At 42.8% G+C, this 12,672-nt stretch overlaps 1 protein-coding gene across 12 annotated transcripts in view; it reads right to left on the bottom strand.

Moving 5' to 3' along the window:
• The window catches only part of ptprma (protein tyrosine phosphatase receptor type Ma), a 299,714-nt gene that overhangs the window by 47,792 nt on the left and 239,250 nt on the right, over positions 1-12,672 (bottom strand). For 4 of the 12 annotated variants that reach the window (XM_045710832.1, XM_045710839.1, XM_045710835.1 and 1 more), the window contains 4 exons: positions 10,068-10,142; positions 9,475-9,501; positions 6,022-6,033; positions 5,003-5,202 (listed from right to left, as the gene is read on the bottom strand). In XM_045710832.1, the coding sequence (XP_045566788.1) occupies positions 5,003-5,202; positions 6,022-6,033; positions 9,475-9,501; positions 10,068-10,142 (314 nt within the window). The remainder of the gene's footprint in view (positions 1-5,002; positions 5,203-6,021; positions 6,034-9,474; positions 9,502-10,067; positions 10,143-12,672) is intronic. The other 8 variants (XM_045710836.1, XM_045710838.1, XM_045710842.1 and 5 more) reach the window with 4 other exon arrangements.

Here is a 12,672-nt window from a genome sequence, read left to right as displayed (position 1 = left end):
GTCTTCTTCCTGTTTTCTCTCCATTTCTCCTCTCTAGATTTTGAGTTTCAAAGTGGCGCTGGTTTGTTATTCATCACTGCCGTGTATCTTTCAAGACAGCTGTCTTTTCATGTGCAGGAAGTGACACAGAGCAGCCACGGCGAGCGAGGTAACCTGGGGAGGAGAGGAGTGATAGAATGACTGACGAGCACCTTTATTTACGCTCAGCTTCCTCTCTCTCTCCCCCCCGGGGAGGATAGGAGTGATAGAATGACTGACGAGCACCTTTCTTTACGCTCATCTCTCTCTCTCTCTCTCTCTCGCTCCCCCCCGCTCTTTCTCAACTGTGTTATAATGAGATCCGTGGTCCGACACTGGCCCGCGGTGGGGGGAGAGGCGGGAGAAGAACGTTGCCCCAAACTACTTTAGACACGCGTCAAACTTCAGGGATGAGCGGTGTCAGAGGGGAAAAAAAGAGCTTCAAGAATAAATCATTTCACATTGTCAAAATAGTTTGGGGAGAGTTAGAAAACACAAAAAATGATTAAGTGGCGTGAAATGCACCAACGCTGGCAGGTGTTCAACTATTCATATTTGTACTTTATAATTTCTTCATGTTCAGGTGTAATATTGGATCTCTAGTTTAGAGAAATAATAGATTTTGCAACAATGTCTAATGTATTTGCAAGACTTCTATGCTAATGTACAGATCAAGGGAAAACCCAAAACTGGGTTTCAAGAAATGTTAAGAGTCTACAACATGCTTTTTCTGAGCCTAATAATCACCCAAACATTGGCTGCTAATGAAAAAATGGTCTAGTTAAATATAAAAGGTATAATATTGAATTATTAAGCAGCCTTGCAGCAAGATGTGGGGGAATTACAAGTCAAATAGTTAGGAGGCAGCCCCAGGCTTTATCTAACCCCATTGGCACTATCATACTAATTCTCCATTGGCCAGGTTTTCCCACCACCTGCCAGTAAGCCTTAACGTGATTGGTGGAAAACAAGTAATGAATTCAAAACCCTGCATACTTTTCCCTCTCAAACTTTTTCAAAGCATCACACAGGTGATTTTCATTGAAGTAGACCTACTGAGATGAGATCTATGGTCCGCTCTCACGGGCCCGAATCCAAACAAAAGTGCTCTCTTATCCCAAATCTTATCCAAAACAAGCGAGTGAACAAACAGTGTGGAAGCCATTGTTCCCGCGGCTCAAAGGAGCTTCTGAATGGCTGTTGATGTTCAGTCTCTCACTCAGGTGCGACACCAACCCCTTTTGATTCTAAAACCCCCTTGTGATTTCACCCTCAACGCTACTGACTACAGGGCCACAGAGACTCTGAAAACACTCCTCAGAGGCACCAAACGTGGTAGGGCCTTAGACAAAGCTTCAGCTACAAAACAGCTCCACTGCGTTTTTACCCCACACAACGCTTCTCAAGTGTTTACCAGTAGGCAGCAAAATCTGGCATAAACACAAAGGCACATTTCGGCAATTAACATAATGTTTGGGAGATGCTGCCCGTATGAAGCCAATCTGAGGAGAGAAACGGTGTGTTATGATGACATGAAAGGTAAACCGAGTTGGATGTTGAACAGTGTGTTACAGAGTAAGATGGTGTAGTGGTTAGGGAGGTGGATATGAGGGAGGAAAAGTAAGGGCCATTCATGAATAACGATCACAGTAAAAGCTGCATATTAATGGCTGATTTAGGTACAAAGTAGGTTGATCTCAGGAACTCAATTGGTTTCAACTAAATATGATCTGCAAGTCTTAATATTTGGTTTTTGAATGCAACATACCATACCAAGAGGGCAAGCTGGAGCAGTTACAGCCTTTCATGAGTAAACATTTCAAATGGCTTCTGACTGCATTATCATCAAAACAAATCAAATGTATTTTTTGCCTTTGAAGAAGAGGCAGGCCTGAACTGGAGCAGGCCCATTTACTGTGTGTCTGGGATGAATGCGGAGTGTGTTTTGTCTACAAACACTTCCATTAGATGGGACCTCTGCTACGTGCTGTTGTGTCGACTGAACGCCACTCATTTTACTGCTCTTTGATTCTCACTGGCCACAGGGGATTCATTTGGAGCAAAAAAAAAGTTTGTTTTTCTAGTATTTTATGGTTTGTAGGTCTACTTAAATGCATGCTTTTGGACACAGACAATCAAATCAAATGTTATTTGTCACATGCGCCGAATACAACAGGTGTGGACCTTACCCTGAAATGCTTACTTACCCAACAATGCAGTTTTCAGAAAAATAAGAGTTAAGAAAAATATTTACTAAATAAACGAAATAAAAAATAAAAGAGTAACAATAAAATACAAGTAGCGAAGCTATATACAGGGGGTACCGGTACCGAGTCAATGTGTGGGGGAACAGGATAGTCCAGGTAATTGAGGTAATATGTACATGTAGGTAGGGGTAAAGTGATTATACATTGATAATAGATAATAAACAGTGTAAAAAAAAAAGGGGGATGGGGGGGGGGGGTCAATGCAAATAGTCCGGGTAGCCAATGGAACAGCAGGTATCAAAGAAAGAATTATGATCAATATCATAGGAAGCAACTCTACAAGATAGGAGCTATAGGTTGTATGCTAGCTGCATCTAGGGCTTCTACAATACTACGACAAAGCAACGATCTAAAAACATATTTCACAATCAAACCAAAAAGGGGACTCGCTTACCTTGTTTATCTTTCCCATAGACAAAGTTATGGAATAACAAGAAGCATGGAATCGGGGGAGAGATTAGAATTGATCAGTTTAGTTTGGTGCTCGGCTCGTCATGTCTAGACCATTTACACCTAAGACAGTGGTAGCAGGAAAAGGAAAGAGAACGACGTCTCTAACTTCTAGAGGCATTGCAAATAGAAAGATAGAAAATGTTTAAAAAAACAGTGAAGTGAAGCACTTTCAGATGGAGGGGTGGAAGGGGGTGTCATAAATTATTCCACACTATTTTTTTCCCGACTGGCAATACTGTATTATTGCACTAGTAGCCTAAGCCTTCCATCCATATCCATAATGAATTGAGCCCTGAGGGTAGCACCAAACCACAGGGCCCGGGTATTGGAGCTTAAATTATTGATTTGATTCCTGTGTCGTTTATTGTGTAAGTAGTGGGTATAGCAAAGTAAAGGATAAGATGGGAGGGGGGTTGGTGGATAGTTCATTACAGGTAAATACCTGTTGAAAAAGGTAGAAACTCCCTTGTGATGGGTTGGAAGGTGAGCGAGGTAGCTTGTGTATATTGTACGTATACACACAAACAAATACGTGCATTCAAGCACACTCCCACACACACACACACACACACACACGTAACACCACACACACACGTAACACCACACACACACGTAACACCACACACACACACACACACACACACACACACACACACACACACACACACACACACACACACACACACACACACACACACACACACACACACACACACACACACACACGTAACACCACAATCACACACTATGTGCTGAATAGCGAGGGAATAAGACACTGCTGTGACATTCGTTAGGTTTGTCATCAGCTTCTGGAGAGAAGCGCTGTTCACATCTAATTCGTTCATTATACAGACTCTAGGCATCGCTGGCAGCTCGCAATGGTCTCAGCTGTAAACACAAAGTCACAGTCTCAGAAATCCCCCCTTAAGTGTGTGTGTGTGTGTGTGTGTGGTGTAGGATTTTCAAGATTTAGAAGGCAAATTTTCAAACCAGGGCGGTTTAGCGCTGCTAGACTAAATGGATGGTGTCCACGAGGCAGTAAGATCTAAGCAGTGTGGCATGCAGTCAACAAACTGCAGGAGCCCAAACACTAAGCCAGAGAAATTCAGTGGTGACACAAACATTGGAACGGGAGGAGTGTGTGGACACAGAACTAGTGTATTTTGTGCACTAATTGCTCATGACAAGTTCATTCACAAAGACCAAAAGTGCAACTCCATGCAGAAACGTCTAACAAACAAGGAATCTAAACACTAAAGAAAAGAGAAGGAAAGCAACAAACCAGGAAAGAAGGCAAGCATTAAAAGCAACAAACCAGGAAAGAAGGCAAGCATTAAAAGCAACAAACCAGGAAAGAAGGCAAGCATTAAAAGCAACAAACCAGGAAAGAAGGCAAGCATTAAAAGCAACAAACCAGGAAAGAAGGCAAGCATTAAAAGCAACGAACCAGGAAAGAAGGCAAGCATTAAAAGCAACAAACCAGGAAAGAAGGCAAGCATTAAAAGCAACAAACCAGGAAAGAAGGCAAGCATTAAAAGCAACAAACCAGGAAAGAAGGCAAGCATTAAAAGCAACAAACCAGGAAAGAAGGCAAGCATTAAAAGCAACAAACCAGGAAAGAAGGCAAGCATTAAAAGCAACAAACCAGGAAAGAAGGCAAGCATTAAAAGCAACAAACCAGGAAAGAAGGCAAGCATTAAAAGCAACAAACCAGGAAAGAAGGCAAGCATTAAAAGCAACAAACCAGGAAAGAAGGCAAGCATTAAAAGCAACAAACCAGGAAAGAAGGCAAGCATTAAAAGCAACAAACCAGGAAGAAGGCAAGCATTAAAAGCAACAAACCAGGAAAGAAGGCAAGCATTAAAAGCAACAAACCAGGAAAGAAGGCAAGCATTAAAAGCAACAAACCAGGAAAGAAGGCAAGCATTAAAAGCAACAAACCAGGAAAGAAGGCAAGCATTACAAGCAACAAACCAGGAAAGAAGGCAAGCATTACAAGCAACAAAGAAACACAAAGAAGAAGGAAAAACGAAATAAAATAAAGACAAACGGGGACCTGTGTGCTTGGTTTGCTTCAGAGTGAGGGAGTCTACAAAGACAGACAGACTGTGGTGACGTGGAATACGTGTATACTGGACATGGTGGCTTGTGAGGACACTGTGGTATGTGGGAACACTGTGGTATGTGGGGACACTGTGTGCCATGTGAGAGAGGACAGGGGGGACACTACACTAGTCAGACAGGCAGGTAGTTGGGGCACTCACCTCATACTCCTCCTTAAAGCCGTAGCCCTCGGCACACTTCATCTGGGTGATGTGCTGGAGCAGGTCGGCCACGCGGATGGCCGGGTGGAGCTGACCGGTCTGGTAGGGAGGAACATCCGCCACCTCCCTCTTCTTCTTATAGGAGTGGCTGTGGGACTGGACCAGACTACTGGTGTCACTGGTCATGGTGTGGTTCTCATCTGGAAACACAGAGGAAGGACGAGGACAGACACACTGGTCAGGACTGGAGTGCTGCACAACCCCGTACAGACATAGGATAGGAAACACTGTTGACATTACAATGGATGAATACAAGGTCACAATATAAAGTTATTCAATGGCAAAACATGAAATGAAAAGGAGTTACTTATAAACTACGTCGTGCTCAACTAGTTAGTACAGTGCTGTAAAACGTGGTGAAGACAACATAATGGATCTTGTATTATAACACTATGTTTCAATAGATGACGGTGCCCAGTATCTCTATCTATTTTCTATGATGAGGGGAAAGAGCTGGCTTTATTTCTATTGACACTAGAATAGCCCTCAGTTCTGATAACGCTAGCTTGTGGCTAACTTCTCAATAAAAACTTTTCTATCCGCAGAATTTGACCAATGGCAAAATGAGGTTGCACAAATGATGGAATGGCGGCGGTGAATGGATGACGTGGGTGCACGATCAAATGAAGTGGCTACCTTGGTCGGTAACTACGTCTAATGGGAAATCGTAACAAAATGTCAGAGGCGTGAGACCCATTCAACAAAGGGGGGGGAGGGTTGTGGGAGGGGGTATGTCACATAGTCCACATACGCATGAGGCAACACTGTCCACGGGTGGAGTCAGACCGCCATGCTAGCTAATAGCTTCACAGGGGGAAGGGGGGGCGTGAGATGCGCTAACACAAGTGCATGCGTGGCAACAAGATGGGAGAGCAGCCCCCAAGGCAAGCCCCTTTTCAATAGCATGACGCACACACACCTCCTCACCCCAGAGAAAACAGGGCAGACTGGCAACTTACCATTAATGGGCACTTTATTAGAGGACATAACAGGTTAAATGTGAAGAAGAAAAGAAGAGAAAGGAAACAGGGTATAAGCAACAATATAAAGTTTAGGCATGAGCACCTGCACAGTTTTAATTTTCTCTAGCTGTTTCTAGGCATCAACATTTTTTTGCCATTCCGGGAGTCCTGATCAAAGCAACTATTCAGTTCAATTGGACACCTCTCAGAAAGCTAGATTTGGGATACTTTAGTTGGGGTTGTGTTAATTTGGTTGGAATCACCTAGAATTAGCCATTTCAATGTAATCAATGCTGATAATTACATGATAAAGAACCAAAACATTTTGTTTACTTAATAAATAACATTTTCATTTGACATTTGCCAAATCAGTTTAACTAACTTAACCTATATTGTCAAAGCAAGAATAATCCTGCAGCAACAGGATTTGAACCTTTAGTCCATAATGTTGCTTGATCAGTGGTTAGTCTATTAGCTGGCCAAAAGTAGGCTAAATGAAAAGTGCAATAATCTTAATATAACCGTTTGTTAGTGTGGGTTTTTAGTGAACTTATGCAAATTTATGAAAATTCTCAGCAACAAAAGATTGATCAAATTAAGATCCTACATCTGTGGTAAATCATCTCCTGATCACGTTTGAAAACCTCTCTAGAAAACAAGTGAAACCACTAGCTTGCCCTTTTCTGAGGTACTGTAAACGGTGAATGTGAACTATTGGGACTTGCCTGGGGAAACATCTAGATAATCACTCATGCCATGCTTGCTTGAGACACTGTTGTGCTTTTTAGCTCTGTCTACTACCCTAAAGTGTGTAAATCTGGTTAAAAAAAATACATTTTACTGTATGTTGATATGTTAAATGTCTACAGGTGGTGTGTGTATGTTGTCTAATGTACATGGCTGCACAACAAACAACCTACCAAGACAAAGTTATTGAAACTGCAAGTTTCTCTAAATGAAAGGGTTGGAACTGACAATTATTGTTCTGAAGGAGTTGACAAGGGTCGGCTAGGCAATATTTACATTGGCAAAAGTGTATAATTCCTTAGCTTTGCCCAAGAGCTTTCCAATGTTTGCCACTTCTCTATATGGTCATTGCTATGGCGATGGGAACATCTTTCTGCTATGGCGATGGGAACATCTTTCTGCTATGGCGATGGGAACATCTTTCTGCTATGGCGATGGGAACTTCTTTCTGCTATGGCGATGGGAACTTCTTTCTGCTATGGCGATGGGAACTTCTTTCTGCTATGGCGATGGGAACTTCTTTCTGCTATGGCGATGGGAACTTCTTTCTGCTATGGCAACTTCTTTCTGCTATGGCGATGGGAACTTCTTTCTGCTATGGCGATGGGAACTTCTTTCTGCTATGGCAATGGGAACTTCTTTCTGCTATGGCAATGGGAACTTCTTTCTGCTATGGCAATGGGAACTTCTTTCTGCTATGGCAATGGGAACTTCTTTCTGCTATGGCAATGGGAACTTCTTTCTGCTATGGCAATGGGAACTTCTTTCTGCTATGGCAATGGGAACTTCTTTCTGCTATGGCAATGGGAACTTCTTTCTGCTATGGCAATGGGAACTTCTTTCTGCTATGGCAATGGGAACTTCTTTCTGCTATGGCAATGGGAACTTCTTTCTGCTATGGCAATGGGAACTTCTTTCTGCTATGGCAACTTCTTTCTGCTATGGGGATGGGAACTGCTTTCTGCTATGGCGATGGGAACTTCTTTCTGCTATGGCGATGGGAACTTCTTTCTGCTATGGCTATGGGAACTTCTTTCTGCTATGGGAACTTCTTTCTGCTATGGGAACTTCTTTCTGCTATGGGAACTTCTTTCTGCTATGGGAACTTCTTTCTGCTATGGGAACTTCTTTCTGCTATGGGAACTTCTTTCTGCTATGGGAACTTCTTTCTGCTATGGGAACTTCTTTCTGCTATGGGAACTGCTTTCTGCTATGGGAACTGCTTTCTGCTATGGGAACTGCTTTCTGCTATGGGAACTGCTTTCTGCTATGGGAACTGCTTTCTGCTATGGGAACTGCCTTCTGCTATGGGAACTGCTTTCTGCTATGGCGATGGGAACTGCTTTCTGCTATGGCGATGGGAACTGCTTTCTGCTATGGCGATGGGAACTGCTTTCTGCTATGGCGATGGGAACTGCTTTCTGCTATGGCGATGGGAACTGCTTTCTGCTATGGCGATGGGAACTGCTTTCTGCTATGGCGATGGGAACTGCTTTCTGCTATGGCGATGGGAACTGCTTTCTGCTATGGCGATGGGAACTGCTTTCTCCTATGGCGATGGGAACTGCTTTCTGCTATGGCGATGGGAACTGCTTTCTGCTATGGCGATGGGAACTGCTTTCTGCTATGGCGATGGGAACTGCTTTCTGCTATGGCAATGGGAACTGCTTTCTGCTATGGCAATGGAAACTTCTTTCTGCTATGGCAATGGAAACTTCTTTCTGCTATGGCAATGGAAACTACTTTCTGCTATGGCAATGAGAACTTCTTTCTGCTATGGCAATGAGAACTTCTTTCTGCTATGGCAATGGGAACTTCTCTCTGCTATGGCAACTACTTTCTGCTATGGCAATGGGAACTTCTTTCTGCTATGGCAATGGAAACTTCTTTCTGCTATGGCAATGGAAACTTCTTTCTGCTATGGCAATGGAAACTACTTTCTGCTATGGCAATGAGAACTTCTTTCTGCTATGGCAATGGAAACTTCTTTCTGCTATGGCAATGGAAACTTCTCTCTGCGATGGGAACTTCTTTCTGCTATGGCGATGGGAACTTCTTTCTGCTATGGCGATGGGAACTTCTTTCTGCTATGGCGATGGGAACTTCTTTCTGCTATGGCGATGGGAACTTCTTTCTGCTATGGCGATGGGAACTACTTTCTGCTATGGCGATGGGAACTACTTTCTGCTATGGCAACTACTTTCTGCTATGGCGATTGGAACTACTTTCTGCTATGGCGATTGGAACTACTTTCTGCTATGGCGATTGGAACTACTTTGTCTGTTTGTATGCATGTTTTCAGTTTGTTTGCTGTGCCACTCCCCCTCATCCAGTCCACATTGTCTGTCCATGCATATGAGAGGTCATAGACATACGTGACGTCACACGCACGACACGGAATGCGGATGGGATGGAGTGAATTAGCCAACCTCAGCTTGATTAGAAAGAAACAAAACCTTCTGGTCTGACATAAAGAAGAAAAGCAGGCAGGTATGAATGTGTGAAAGCCATTATCAGGAAGAAAAAAACTGTCCAAATTACTCTGACTCTCTCTCTCTCTCTCTCTCTCTCCCCTCCCCTCTCTCCCCTCTCTCCTTCCCTCAAATGCACAGCACCTGGTCTATTTTAGAGTAGGCTGTCTCTTAGTTGGTCTGTAAGCATAAGAAATGTATTGTAGGAAATAAATAAAGAATGTTTTCTCACCCAAGATAGCGGTTGGCACAAAGGGATCTGCCCACACCCCAAAACCAGTGCAGAGTAGGGGGTTAACAAGGAAGAGAGAATATAGCAGTGAATAGGGTGACGTGCTCTCCCCTCAGGTGAGACAGCAACATTATAGCAGAGCAGTAAATTGTTATTACAGACAACAAGAGAGGCAAAGAACCCCCCCCATGGAAGAACAGCATAAATAGCTCATAAGTAACAATGAGAGATTATAACTAAATCAGTTTAATATAAATCATGTCCAACAAAATCCATCGAATTTCATTATCACTTCAAATCGATCTACCAATATGGCTAAATATGGTTCTCCCAAGTAGGGGCCGGAAATAGTATGCTGAGGTGAAAACGCTATAGAGCAATTAAAACTGCAGGCAAAAAGAGAACAGGCATCATTACAGTGTTTCGCAGGCCACTGTTAGATCAAGCAGAACGTTTACCAAACAAAGGTGCCTGGATCGGCATTGGCCATTCATTAAAAGGTCAAAGTTGAAGGGGTCATCCGGAGATCAAGGGTCATAAGAGGTCAAAGAAGGTGGTATTAGTGTTAAAAGGAGTTTGAAGAGGTAGTTTACCTGGGTAGTAGGAGGTGGGTACAGACGTGCTGAGTGTGTTAGTCTTCATGGTGAATGACGAGGGCGAGGAGACAGCTTTTAGCAAGAGAGAGAGAGCAGTCAAACAGAATGGTCAATATAACCTTTAGTGAAGGAAGAAGTAATAGTATACAGTTGAAGTCGGAAGTTTACATACACCTTAGCCAAATACATTTAAACTCAGTTTCACAATTCCTGACATTTAATCCTAGTAGAAATTCCATGTTTTAGGTCAGTTAGGATCACCACTTTATTTTAAGAATGTGAAATGTCAGAATAACAGTAGAGAGAATGATTTATTTAAGCACTTATTTCTTTCACCACATTCCCAGTGGGTCAGAAGTTTACATACACTCAATTAGTATTTGGTAGCATTGCCTTTAAATTGTTTAACTTGGGTCAAATGTTTCGGGTAGCCTTCCACAAGCTTCCCACAATAAGTTGGAGGAATTTTGGCACATTCCTCCTGACAGAGCAGGTGTAACTGAGTCAGGTTTGTAGGCCTCCTTGCTCGCACACGCTTTTTCAGTTCTGCCCACAGATTTTCAGTAGGATTGAGGTCAGGGCTTTGTGATGGCCACTCCAATACCTTGACTTTGCTGTCCTTATACCATCTTCCCAACTTTGGAAGTATGCTTGTGGTCATTGTCCATTTGGAAGACCCATTTGCGACCAAGCTTTAACTTCCTGACTGATGTCTTGAGATGTTGCTTCAATATATCCACATAATTTTCCTCCCTCATGATGCCATCTATTTTGTGAAGTGCACCAGTCCCTCCTGCAGCAAAGCACCCCCACAACATGATGCTGCCACCCCTGTACTTCACGGTTGGGATGGTGATCTTCGGCTTGCAAGCCTCCCCCTTTTTCCTCCAAACATAACGATGGTCATTATGGCCAAACAGTTCTATTTTTGTTTCATTAGGCCAGAGGACATTTCTCCAAAAAGTATGATCTTTGTCCCCATCTGCAGTTGCAAACCGTAGTCTGGCTTTTGTATGGCGGTTTTGGAGCAGTGGCTTCTTCCTTGCTGAGTGCTGAGCGGCCTTTCAGGTTATGTCGATATAGGACTCGTTTTACTGTGGATATAGATACTTTTGTACCTGTTTCCTCCAGCATCTTCACAAGGTCCTTTGCTGTTGTTCTGGGATTGATTTGCACTTTTCGCACCAAAGTACGTTCATCTCTAGGAGACAGAACACGTCTCCTTCCTGAGCGGTATGACGGCTATGTGGTCCCATGGTGTTTATACTTGCGTACTATTGTTTGTACAGATGAACGTGGTACCTTCAGGCATTTGGAAATTGCTTCCAAGGATGATCCAGACTTTTGGAGGTCTACAATTTTTTTTTTCTGAGGTTGATTTCTTTTGATTTTCCCTTGATGTCAAGCAAAGAGGCACTGAGTTTAAAGGTAGGCCTTGAAATACATCCACAGGTACACCTCCAATTGACTCAAATGATTTCAATTAGCCTATCAGAAGCTTCTAAAGCCATGACATAATTTTCTGGAATTTTCCAAGCTGTTTAAAGGCACAGTTAACTTAGTGTATGTAAACTTCTGACCCACTGGAATTGTGATACAGTGAATTATAAGTGAAATAATCTGTCTGTAAACAATTGTTGGAAAAATGACTTGTGTCATGCACAAAGTAGATGTCCTAACTGACTTGCCAAAACTATAGTTTGTTAAGAAGAAATTTGTGGAGTGGTTGAAAAATGAGTTTTATTGACTCCAACCTAAGTGTATGTAAATTTCTGACTTCATATGTATTTCCAGAAAATCTGTAGGATTCAAACAATGTAGCCTGTTTCCTGACAGAGTCAATTTAACAAGTGGACTAATGTCAAGAACCTGAGACTCTGGATAAGAACATCTGCTAAATTACTAAAATGTAAATGTAAAATGTACTGTTCTGGTTAAGCGTATGGATACAAACACGCTAATGTTTTTTTAATGACAGTATTTTGGTTTGTGTGAGACAACAACGCGCTGTGTTCATACAACATATTTCAGCCAAATCAGTAACGTTCAGCCGGTTCGTTGATAAAGCCGGCAGAGAATGCTGAGCTTTGGTCGCTGTGTTTGTCGGTCGCCATTCGACAGCTGCCTTGATAAGTTGGGTACAGTGACCTAGCTGTCAGTCAAGGATATTGTGATAGACAGCGGGATAAGGTCACGGATGAATGGCCCTGTCGTCCAATGAGAGCATGTTTATTTATTTATATCCAACATTTCCCGGGCCCCTCCACTCTGCCCGTCGACACGCCAGACGGCCCTTTCAGGCAGAAATGGCGTTTCACTCCTGCAATATTAAAAGCGCGCCAAACGATCAAAGACATGTTTGTAGTTGCATTCTTGCTCCAGTCCCCTTTTTCTTTGACAGACAGAGGAGAGGATCGCGTGGCAGTGAGGGGAGAGAAACATGGCTAGTGACCCTGGCACCTCCTAACCTTCAGAGTTTAAAGAAATACAGAAAACTCTATCTTCACGGTTTCTGACTTACTTAGCCTACAGTCTCCAGAAACAGAGATACAAGGTCTAAGAAATATCATCATAATAAGGGGTGCCTTAATGTCTTATAGCT

The sequence above is a fragment of the Salmo salar genome, chromosome ssa29 (assembly GCF_905237065.1).
Source record: "Salmo salar chromosome ssa29, Ssal_v3.1, whole genome shotgun sequence".
In the NCBI taxonomy this organism is placed as follows: Eukaryota; Metazoa; Chordata; class Actinopteri; order Salmoniformes; family Salmonidae; genus Salmo; species Salmo salar.
Note: the sequence above shows the minus strand (reverse complement) of the source record. Positions and strands in the feature narration are given on the sequence as shown.